Below are 11,895 nucleotides of genomic sequence, written 5' to 3' on the forward strand. Positions count from 1 at the left end.
ACGAAAAGTCCTCCCTACGGCAACGTGTCCTTGTCAGGTATGGTTCCAAACTTCCGCCCAAAAATCGTAGGCTAATTCGTTGCGAATTCGTTTTGTTTTCACGTCAGCGCTGTAGCGATTGACTGTGGGTGTCTTCATAAAATCACCCCAGAGCGGTGGAGTAGGAGCTACACGTAGAAGTGAGATGTAAGAAGGAGTTAAAGGACGGACACAGCTGAGCGGGCAGGATTAACTCTCATAAGAATGCGCCGCGCAGCACGCGCCTGTAGTGTTTATACATTTCGACAGGAAGAAAACACACCTCATTGTAAGCACAGATCGCACATTTTTCTCTTAAAATATTATTTATATTATATATTTCACTGTAGCGATTTAAAAATCCCAAAATGCCAGTTTCGACCGGGAGTTGTTGTTGCGTATTTACTATTCTGCTCCCTCTGTTGATTATTATAACGGAATCAGTTCGTGATGCATTATTAATATATTAATATGTGTATGTTCAGTATTACCGCAGCTCCTCAAATATTGCGCTTCTCGCGTGTGGACACGCCGATAAACCGCTTACTCAAGCGAAAAGAAAGGTTACACAGGCAAAATACGCTCAACCGTGTCCTTAGCGATCGACACGTTTTCACGCTTGTTTTTAAACCTTTGATATACTTCTAATAACTCTGATAAGTTGTCTTTGTGCACTTTGTTAACGCCGTGCCGCCGCTCCCGCAGCGAACGACAGTGGTGGCCGGGTGGCGCGAGGCCCTCCATGGAGACACGTGACACGAGCGCGCGCGCCGACCTCCTCGCGGATCCCTCCGCGGGCCCCGTTCGAGGGTTGAAGGACAGCTGGCAGAACTGGTGCCGGGATCAGCGCGAGTACCAGGAGCGCAATCCCTTCAGCGGTGGCGGTGGCGGTCGGACCACCCCGCGGCTGACGAAGGGCCAGGAGGGCTACGGAAGGCCGCCCCAGGGCTCGAAGACGGAGCAGAGGGGCTTCGATGCCCACTCGCACGTCGGCAGGGAGGTCCGCGAGCTCTGCGGCATCATCAGAGACGTCGGCCGGAGCTGCGAGGACGGAAGCGTGATCGTGGAGTTTGGGAGACTCTTCGAGCGATACGTGACCATCTCCAACAAAGTGGTGGGCGTCCTGCTGCGCGCGCGCCGCCAGGGCCTCGTCCGCTTCCAGGGCGAGATGCTGTGGCAGGGTCGGGACGACCAGGTCGTCATCACCCTTCTGCCGTGAAAGGGCAAAGGTGGAACGCGACGAAACCGCAACGTGAAATCCCCTGTCGTGTCGCCTCCGACAACGCAACGCCAGCGCGCTGCTACCCGCCGGACAAATCGCCCGCTGCCCGGACCGGGTCGTGCGTTTGGGATCCCGGACTTGCCTCCCTCCGACTGAAGAATCAGCACCCGTGGGTCTAGACCACAGCGTCGACATCCTTAGACTACGGCTCTGCCTGCACGCTATACATGTCCACAGTCGCCAGAGTAGAATGCCCAGGGGAGGTGGACAGCCACTGGTACTCGGACCCCCAGAGGTTTAGTTTTCTCCCCTTCTTTGCTGGGGTTTTTTTGTTTTCCTCTCCACAGTCGCCACATGGCTCATGCAAACAGTTCTTTCCATCTTAGAAAATGAAAATCTGTATTGTACCATATTTCCCTCTCTGTTGTACCGCTCTCTGGAACTACGTTCAGCCCTCTGTCATCTCGGCAGAGAAGCAGCCCTGGGAGCCCACCCGTCCGCAGCATCTTCCACGGAACGTGTTGGAGCTCACAATCGTAGGGCTTCCCAAGCTCAACGGAGTTTAAGCAGGGCAGGATTGGAAATTCTCAACCCCTCCGGTGTCCTTTGAGGATGAAGGGCTCCTCCATTGGTTCCACAAGTAGAAGAAAATCTATAAGGTTCTTGCTCAATGTAAATCTTGACATTAGCCAGAGCCTCCTTTCCAGCACCCTCTTGTGCATTTCCTCTGCTGTAAAACATCCCCTGATGCCCTGTCCCTCAGTCCCCTGTTTGCAAATCGAGAGCTCCTGTCCCACTTCCACACATATTGAGGTTTGTTAGCCAAGAAACCGCTCATCTGATTTATTTGACACACGCAGATAAAACAATGGGTGATTTTCCAGCTCTAAAACATTGTATAATTTCTGCATAATAATTTGAATTAATGGGATTTTGCACCCGGGTTATTTAAGAATTTAATGTATTCCCAGTACTCAGCAATGTATCATTGTCATAAAACGCGGTAAACGTGTATCACGGCACAATCCCACGTTAATTTCCCGTAAGAAAACAGCTTTTGAAAAGATAGTCTCTGTATGGAAATTTCACAAACGCTAGCAGGCTTGCATTTCGAATTAATAGGAGGAAACAAAAGCACAGGAGAAAAGAGGGCTAGACGAACGAAAGCCAAAGCTGCATTTCTGACTGCTGGTCTTGAAATTAGACCGATATTAACTTACAAACAGTGTTTCAAAAAGCAAAGAGGCGGAATCCTTGCAGCATACAGGTAGAACGTGGTGTGTGATGTAATGTAGCCATAAGAGGGCAATCCTTCCCTAAGAAAGGTCGTGTTTGGCGCCGACACTGGGACGCTGTCACATCCCAGTTAGAGGGAGGCGCTGGCAGTGACGGCAGACCAGCAGACCAGCAGACCGCCTTCTGTGCGCTGCTTCTTGCTTACGTTTAAGGTAGTGGGTCCCAATAAAAACCCTACACTGTTTGATTTGTAGAGGGGGTGCGGTGGCGCAGTGGGTTGGACCGCAGTCCTGCTGTCCGGTGGGTCTGGGGTTCGAGTCCCGCTTGGGGTACCTTGCGATGGACTGGCGTCCCGTCCTGGGTGTGTCCCCTTCCCCCTCAGGCCTTACGCCCTGTGTTGCCGGGTAGGCTCCGGTTCCCCGTGACCCCGTACGGGACAAGCGGTTCTGAAAATGTGTGTGTGTGTGTGTGTGTTTGATTTGTCTGTTGAAAGTTTACAATGTACTCGTGTGTCTTGCTGAAGAAAGTAGACAGCGGTCTTGTTTTCACCCTGATTTGCACACATACACACACACACACACACACACACACACACATACTGTCTGAACCGCTAGTTCCAAGGGGGGTCGTGGGGAGCCAGAGCCTAACCCGGCAACACAGGGCGTAGGGCCGGAGGGGGAGGGGACACACCCAGGATGGGACGCCAGTCCGCCGCAAGGCACCCCAAGTGGGACTCGAACCCCAGACCCACTGGAGAGCAGGACCCAGTTCAACCCACTGCCCCCCCCCCCCCCCCCCGTTTTGCATACATTCACAGTTTTAAACCACAAAGCTCTCAACCAGACCTCTTCTGCATAAGTTACACCATTTGATTATATGGCATAAATACTGTTAAGTCCTTATGAAAACCCATCTATCCGGGTTGATGCTTCAAGTACTTTGAAAAGAAAGTGAAAACATACATATATGGACAAGAATGAAGGGACAAGGAAGAACCACAGTCCTCTTCTTGGGACCGATGGGAGCAACGGTAATATACGTGCTCACAAAACCATGGTACAATTTACAGTATTTCGCACTTCCGTTAGACGTCTTCTACTCTTTTCTAAACCGTGTGTGTGGTGGATCACTGAATCGCTAGCATCAGCGCTTACAAATAAACCCTGGCATATTTTGTTTATTTTAAAGAAATGGCTGCCCTTAATTGAACATATTGCAGTTTCCAGGTGCGACGTCGGACGTTGCCGGTAAGTTGGCCAACGGAAGCGGAAGGAAGAGAGCAGCGATTCTCGAGTTCACGGTTCGCTGGTGTTTGCCGCTGTTCTTCTGGGGCCTCCTAATGCGGCTGCTCGCTGCGTTGATGGAGCAGGGTGGGAGACGCGCGCGGTCTCCTGGGACAGAGCCGCTCGTGTTGCGTGCTCCAGATAAGGAAATCGGCTTCCTAGCATCTCGTGTTTGTTTTGTTTACCGGGAGACTCCGGGTTCCCATAACAACTCCAGCCTTTTCCACGCGGAAATATTATCGGCGCGGCCATCGGTCCCAAGAAGAGCGCCGTGGTTCTTCCCCGTGTCACCGTACCTGCGCCTGTGCGTATTTTCCCTTCCTTCCGGCCGAATCCTGCAGGAGGCCTTTAGCAAAGTAGTTGCGTCACCGTGAAACCGCACGTTCATTAAGAAAATTAACCGACAGCTTTCAGTAAAGCAGAACGTAGCCCTTCTAGCCCTCGCGGCAACAACTCCCCCTGCCCATCCTGCTTTCCATCCTGGACCTGGTATGAAAACTGCCCATTTGGGCCATTTACGAAAATGGGACCTGCCTGGCAGCGGTGATAAGGGAGAGAGGAAATGATGGGCACATGATTTACTCTCTTGCTCTTGTAATTGAGAGAATAGGGAAACTAAAGTTATGCCAAATGGTTTCTTTGGGAGAAAAAAAATGAAAATTTAAAACAGAAGAACGTGTCAGATTACTTTCCTCTTTACCCACAGTATTCTGGGGGAAAACACCATTGCCGCAGTAACACTTTACTAGTGTACAGTATGTGGCAAGTATGATAGCCGAGATGGCTCTCTAATGTGACACTGAGTTTTTCGCGAAAAGCCTAAAATGATCTGAGGATATCATCCGAGGAAGGACGAGGCAAAGCCGCGTTTTTGCGTCAGCACCCTATAAAAATGATTTTAATGTAATTTTTCTGAGCGTGTGTTTAAGTGTGTAAAATGCTGTACCAAGTCCATTTGGAGATTGTTTTTTTTTTTTCTTTTAAACAATTAAGCTTTTCCTTCCTTTACGATAACATTCAAGAACAAATCTGATTTGTACAGTTAACTCATCTTCCACATCGGAGTAGGTCCAAAAGCGTCGTGGTAAATCACGGCCACTTGCTTAAAACATTTCAGTTTTTAATAATCTATTCACTAGGTTCAATTTTTGCTGTGCAGAGATGCATATGTTGCTCCACAGGCCAAAAAGTCCCTAATGCTGAAATTAAGAAGTGATGCCACTCGTCGCTGTAGTGCAGACACATCCTAAATCATGGTGTTTTGCTTCTCATGTTTTCACGTCACGTCGCAATACCTTGACTGACAGTAAAATTAAGGTAGTAACACGCTGACTTACAGCAGCAGTAGCTGCTCTGAGGTCATTCTTTTGCTTTGGGCAAAGCAATAAATTCATTTAAAAAAAAATGACAAGAGAAAGCAGCAATTGAACTGATTTGTCGCTTCATAGCAGTGTGAACTTCAGTGCTGCTGAGTTTTTGTCCAAAGGGAACTTTCACAGAGAGAAATTGAATGTACAATATACTGTATATTGTACACTTTGGTTCCAAAATGCACCTGATAAAATTAAATGATAAATTAATACATTCTATATATAATTTATAAATACACACACACACACATTTTCAGAACCACTTGTCCCATACAGGGTCACGGGGAACCGGAGCCTACCCGGCAACACAGGGCGTAAGGGCCAGAGGGGGAGGGGACACACCCGGGACGGGACGCCAGTCCGTCACAAGGCACCCCAAGCGGGACTTGAACCCCAGACCCACCGGACAGCAGGACTGTGGTCCAACCCACTGCGCCACTGCACCCCCCATAATTTATAAATAATAAATTAGAAATATTACCATTTTTATAAATGGAAATTATATTAAGAAATTGTATATATAGAGTATTTTCTTACTTCATTTTTTTATATTTTTCTTATATTTTATTAATTTATGTGTAGAAATACGGAATATATATTAATACAGTTTGTACAGAAATGTGGCGACAGAAAAATAGCCACTGAAAGGGCTTACAAGGGAATTGCACTATTAACGCTGCATTAAATCTCACTAACATCACACATATATTGTACATGTCGCCATATATCAGGTTAAACTGTCTGAATTTCAGATACTAATTCTGCAGGTAAACACACAAAATCCATTTCAGTTAATGTAGAGATTTCGAGGGTCTCACAGTGAAATAACAAATTAGAAGTGGATGAAACCTTCATACCTCACAGGTAAATATTCGTATTATCACTAGTGAAGCAAACTGCGGAGATGAAGAATTCTGGAGCTTAAATGAACAACTTTTATATATATAAATGGTTTCGATAGAGCAGAAGTTTGGCGACTGGCGCAAATAAGAAAGAAGAGGGATCCAGCACAATTGGTTTGTCTCCTTTGCATAATTCTCTATTAAAGGTGGTGTGAAAATGCTGTATGAAAACAATATGACGTAATATCACAAGTTGTACTGGAAGTGGATCGCGGTTCATCGTCTCCAATGAAACAAACAGACCGTGAAATTAATATCCAGGGAAGGTGAGATCAGATCCCTTTTTCGCTGACAGCATCAAGCACCCGGTTTTGAACAGAAAATATTCCAAGTAAATAGAGGTTAAAAAAAAAAAAAAATTTTTTTTTTAAAAAAGTGTAGAAAACTAACAGAAGCCCCCCCCCCCACCACTTATACACCTCCATTCCTTACTTTGAAGAAGTTATTTTTCCACCCCAACATCTGTAAAACGCACATTAAAAACCAACGGGTTTTAACACACGGTCACTAGTAGTTGTGCGTTTTACTTTCTCCCTTCGCCTCTTAAAACGTTTCGGAAACAACGAACCGTACTCGTCGTTCGGACGAAAGGAGACCCACCCCAGAAGACTGGGGGCACAGTTGCCGTGTTGAGGCACACAGACAGAGAGAATGATCCACATGACATTTCTAACGAACGCGCTTTCGAGGGAGGGAAATCAATGCAGGTACAGCCACATTATTACGCTATAATAAACGGGAGAAATATTTTTCACCGGCCTCAATAATGATTGCGTGTGATTTAAGGCTCAGATATGTAATTACCGCTCCCCAGGGACGACTAAATTATACGTGTGGCCCTTCTAGAAAATAGCTGCAAAATAACGATCAGAACCATGAGTAATACTTAAAAGGAGCCACGCAAGTCTAGGAGCGTTACTAGAGCGGGCGACGCTCGGCCGGTGACGTCACTCCATCGGCCCATCGCAGCCTCGAAAACATGTTGTTTTTTTGTTATTCGCTCGGCTGCTGCTGCTATTGTCTGCGAAGACGTCACGAAACGCGCGAGGTCGTGCGCAAGGCGAGATTCGGTGTCGCTTTGCACGAAGCAAGACCGACGGCTCTCGGCTTCCGCGTTTCGCTCTCCGACGGCAGCGGATCGCTTTCAGTCGCTTCCACGCACATCTCTCTCTCTCAGCGAGCGCTGCTGTAAAAGAGCGGCGAAATCAGCACTTTTAAAGCTGTGTTCATTTTCGGCAGGGATGATGATATATAAAGCCACTCGGCGCTCATGATATCAAACAAATATCATTTTCACGCACCTAATTAGAGTTAAAGTCACTACGAGAGATTCCCACCCAACTGACTTTGTCACTGAAAGACACATGCAAGGGAGGGGAAAAGGCACTTGGCACTGTACATATATGTTTTTATTCCAGATATTAACTGAATATTGTTCTTGTAAGATTTGTTTTATACATAATGATGTGAAAAAAAATATTTACAGGTAAAAATCAAATTTCAGTTATCAGCTAAAAACATGTCAAATGATATTTTACAACTTATATTCTCATTTTTACATTGTAGAAAAATGGTTAAAATTACATTCTACCAGAAAACAGTAATAATAAATCCACAGCGCGACAAAAAAAAATGCAGAAACAAGTTGTTTTTTCGGGTAGTTTTACAGTCAAAACTGATGATATCAGCAACTTCCCCTCGGAGTAAATAAGCTCATTATGTTTAATTAGTTTGCATAGTTTCTTTTCAATCTGATAACCTATAGAGACATTTTTGTTGAAACTGTAAAATAACATAAAACAAAGTACATTACAAATGACTGTCATAAAAAAATGAAAGTACAAAAATGTTTAAAAAAAAAAAAAAAAAACACACAAATCCTAATAATGTCATCTTGAACATTCTAAATATAAATCAGCACCCCATGCCAGTAAAGAAAAGTACTGAATGCACGTATCTCCTACAATTTTATTAGATAAGCTACAAAAGAAAATATTACGCAATTTATGTATCAGATGATGCAAAAATATATCTCACATAACTAGCAAAAAAATCCAACAGTTGACAAGAAAGTTACAGTAAGGCTGTTCATCTCTAAAGGAACAGATGTTTTTATATTTTATATATATATTATATGGGGGCACTTTTTACATTAACTGTGAATCGGTCCAGGCGTTACATTCTCATCAAACACATGAGACCAGCAGGGTAGCGAAAGTTTTACCGCGAGACCGTTTACCAGGGCTTTGCGACACCACCTCGGTTCCCCTTCCAGGAGCAGAACACAGAAGCTATTCCTACGAGCGCAGCAAAGCCGTCGCTGATGGACGCAGCCGCCGGAAGGGGGCGCTCCGCCCACCTACCGCGCGTCTACGCCGCTCGGAGGCCGTCGGGACGCGCGACGGCATTTCCGCGCCTCTACCTATTTAACACAAGAGCTACGGCGACTCGCTCAACAGCCGGAGCTTCGCGACGCCCTTTTCCACAGAGGCGCCACTTCCTTTGCGGGAGGGTGTCGACGCGGAAAGTTCCGGAGCCGAAGACAGACGCTCGCTCTTCTACACGTAGTCCATAGCGGGGCTGCCCGAGGAGCGCTCTTGAGGGTACCGCCCCCTCTGTCTCGGACCCCGTCCCACGGAGTTGCAGCAGAGAATAAGGCCTCCCAGGACGGAGACGGCGGACGCGACCCATCCCAAGAAGAGAGCCTTACCGTACTCGTACCTGCAAGCACACGTCCGGCCTGTTCAGCCTACGCACGTCGATCCACGTGCAGCACAGCTCACACACATACTGTATGCTCTCGCTTCTACAGGCACAACTCGATAATGTACAGAGCAGGACACTTGTGTTATGTTCGAAAGCACCGCAACAGAAGACACTTATCTTCGGTGACATCAGACAGAATGTGTCGCGTGAGTGGGACATGGATTGATTTTTCTAAATCTATTCATTCACGGGGGGGTGCGGTGGCGCAGCGGGATTGACCCGGTCCTGCTTTCCAGGGGGTCTGGGGTTCGAGTCCCGCTTGGGGTGCCTTGCGGTGGACTGGCAACCCGTCCCGGGTGCGTCCCCTTCCCCTCCAGCCTCACGCCCTGTGTTGCCGGGTTAGGCTCCGGCTCACCGCGACCCCTCTTGGGACAAGTGGCGGTTTCAGCCCCTGTGTGTGTGTGTGTGTGTGTGTGTGTTCATTCACATTTAATAAGAAATTTTGCGGCTGTGACACTGCAGTACCTGTGCGCCATGGCCAGCGGCTCATGGAACTGCGCCGTTATTCTGTTTCCATACCAGGAGGTTGCGACCAAAGCGCAGAGACCTGCGGGAGGGAGAACTGTTACCACATCGGTAAAATTGGGAGGGTTCGAGGGCCAACTGTGTTTATTCTGCCGTATTTCAGATAGGTGGTGTGTGTTCAAGTGTGTGTCTGACTATTAGCGGTTCACCATATGAGCCAGGACAATTTATAGTGCTGATGGCAGCGCTAGTGTGTATTAACGGTTTTACATGAGCTCTTCCGGGCCACGTGACACGAGGAGGGGGGCCTCGCGCCGAAGAGACGGCTTCTGCATCGCGTTCTCACACGGTGAAGACCGAGTACCGAGTCAGCAGTTTGGTAATTGCAGCGCAAACGTGTCAGTGTGTGATTAGGGCCTGGAGGTGTGTGTGTGTGTGTGTGTGTGTGTGTGTGTGTGTGTGTGTGTGTGTGGGGTTCTTTTGCAGAGCGGCGGCACGCCCAACCTCACCTGCCATTACGAAGCCGGCTCCCCCCGCCAAGGCCACCTTGCTTTTGTACCGTTCGTCCCCCTCCAGGCACGTCGTGCACTTCATGCCGGCCACGGACGCCGCGGCGGCAACGGCAGCAATGAAGATGCTGGTGATCATCAGCGCCCGAGTGACCTGCATCTCAGCTGGGCGGAAACACACAACAGGCGCTTCATCGATCGGCCCAGTTTAGCTACGTCGCTGCGGGGCGGAAAGGAACGAGGGCCCCGGGTATCAGGTGCGAGCCTTCGTCGCACCGCGGTAACGCAGACCAGTTCCAGGAACTTTCCCACAGTCCATATTAGGACATCGTAGAGGAACGTTACTTGTGAGGCTTGTTATCGAGGAATTATTCACATCATTAATACTGTTATCAGCCTCGACTTCGCTGACCCCGAAGGCCACGCTTACAGCGTTAGACAACCCACTTTAGAGCGGTTTTCTCATCTAGAATTAAAACGGAGCAATTCGAATTCGGTACTTTGATGAAGGCCACTTCAAAGCTGATGCTGCGAAGTTAACAACAGTACAAATAAAAACAACATTTACATTTAGGCAATAATAGGCATTGTATTTTGCTATTTATTCATCCCTGTTTAATTTCGAAAAGTCAACATTAACACTTTGATTTTTGGGAAATCAGTTTCACTGACTAAGAATAGAATAATAATAATAGACACAAAAATAAAAGTTTTGTTGAGCTTTGCAACCAGTTTAATTTTTAAAAGTCATAATGAAAACTTTGATTTCTGCGAAACCAGTTTTATTGGCTGAGTAAGAACACAATACGAATAATAATAATAATAATAATAATAATAATATAGCACAGCGGTAGAGCAGCGATACAGTATACACACACACACACACACACACACACACTCCACTCCTGCCACTGCATATCACATTGAGAGAACACTCTACGCTACACTCTGCAGTACAATCTACATTGCACTCTACACGTCTTCACTACACACACTACACTCTACAGTCTACATTCTACTGGAATCCACAGTCTATGTGCTAGTCTACACTCTTCACTCTATACCTCACTCTACACTCTAGAGTCTACACTCTACGCTATACTGGAATCCACAGTCTACACGCTAGTCTACACTCTACACTCTAGAGTCTACACTCTCTACTGCACTCTACTAGTCTACACACTACACTCTACAGTCTACACTCTATACTGGAATCCACAGTCTACGCGCTAGTCTACACTCTACACCTCACTCTACACAGTCTACGCGCCACGGTCCAGTCTGCGCAGTAGCCGCGCCGCTCGCACTCACCGGGCTGCTCGAGGAGCGAGTCGAACACCTTGCACTGGACCTGACCCGTGCTCTGCTCCACGCACGACATCCAGAGCCCCTCGTACATGGACTGCGCGGTCACGATGCTCGGCCCCGCGAACGAGGACGCCTTCCACTCCGTCATGGACGTGGAGGTGATGAGCGCCACGAAGCCCACGAACGCCAGGACGAATCCGAACAGCTGCATCGACGCGTTCACCATCCTCACTCACTCACTGCGCCCCTGTAGTGCAGGGCACGGAGTCGCGCTGGAGGAGCGGGAACTGTAGCGCGCGCGACACCTCGGCGAGGATGCTGAGAGCGCTGAGCCCGCGGCCCCTATTTAAAGGGGCGACGAGAGGACTCGGCAGCGCCATCTGGTGGCCCGCGGTGCACGTCGACAGCGCTGCAGCGGCAGGAGTTACGGCGAGTTACTGCTCATTTACATATATTTATATACATTTGCATATATTTACATTTATTCATTTAGCAGACGCTTTCCTCCAAAGCGACGTACATGTCAGAGAAAGAGACAGTGGCATAGGTGTGATTCTTAAGTAAACTTAAGTTTGTTTCTTTCCACTTTATGCACTGATGTCCATCGCACGAGTAGGTGCATCAAACTCGGATTAGACTAATCGATCACGTTCCTACATTTTTTTTTTTTTTTTTAAAGGTACACAAACATTTACATACAATACAGGAGGAGGGGATGCGTAAAGGCTCATCTGGGCATGATCATAAAGTTACGGTGCATTAACACTTAGACCTTACATGAATTTAAGATATAATGGGCGAAGTGAGTCCGGAAAA

The 11,895-nt window shown here is 47.6% G+C and overlaps 2 protein-coding genes across 2 annotated transcripts; one reads left to right on the top strand and one right to left on the bottom strand.

The window, feature by feature from the left end:
- Positions 1 to 77: 77 nt before the first annotated feature.
- LOC108937279 (actin-binding Rho-activating protein) lies at positions 78 to 2,728 on the top strand. The gene is made up of 2 exons (XM_018757099.2): positions 78 to 307; positions 724 to 2,728. Exon 2 carries the CDS (start codon positions 761 to 763, stop codon positions 1,235 to 1,237), a length of 477 nt encoding a protein of 158 aa, XP_018612615.2. The 5' UTR covers positions 78 to 307; positions 724 to 760; the 3' UTR covers positions 1,238 to 2,728.
- Positions 2,729 to 7,636: 4,908 nt separating this feature from the next.
- Positions 7,637 to 11,496, bottom strand: LOC108937251 (claudin-1-like). The gene is made up of 4 exons (XM_018757054.2): positions 11,083 to 11,496; positions 9,772 to 9,936; positions 9,263 to 9,344; positions 7,637 to 8,752 (listed from the first exon to the last, which is right to left on the bottom strand). The coding sequence occupies exons 1-4, from the start codon at positions 11,303 to 11,305 to the stop codon at positions 8,590 to 8,592; spliced, it is 633 nt and encodes a 210-aa protein (XP_018612570.1). The 5' UTR covers positions 11,306 to 11,496; the 3' UTR covers positions 7,637 to 8,589.
- Between the last annotated feature and the right edge of the window lie 399 nt (positions 11,497 to 11,895).

This window comes from Scleropages formosus, chromosome 8 (genome assembly GCF_900964775.1).
Source record: "Scleropages formosus chromosome 8, fSclFor1.1, whole genome shotgun sequence".
In the NCBI taxonomy this organism is placed as follows: domain Eukaryota; kingdom Metazoa; phylum Chordata; class Actinopteri; order Osteoglossiformes; family Osteoglossidae; genus Scleropages; species Scleropages formosus.

Coding starts and splice junctions, on each gene's coding strand:
- LOC108937279 (XM_018757099.2), top strand. CDS start 761: ATGGAGACACGTGACACGAGCGCGCGCGCCGACCTCCTCGCGGATCCC.
- LOC108937251 (XM_018757054.2), bottom strand. CDS start 11,305: ATGGTGAACGCGTCGATGCAGCTGTTCGGATTCGTCCTGGCGTTCGTG. Junction 9,345..9,771: donor AGCCGGCTTCGTAATGGCAG/GTGAGGTTGGGC, acceptor TCCCTCCCGCAG/GTCTCTGCGCTTTGGTCGCA. Junction 8,753..9,262: donor CCGCTGGCCATGGCGCACAG/GTACTGCAGTGT, acceptor GTGTGCTTGCAG/GTACGAGTACGGTAAGGCTC.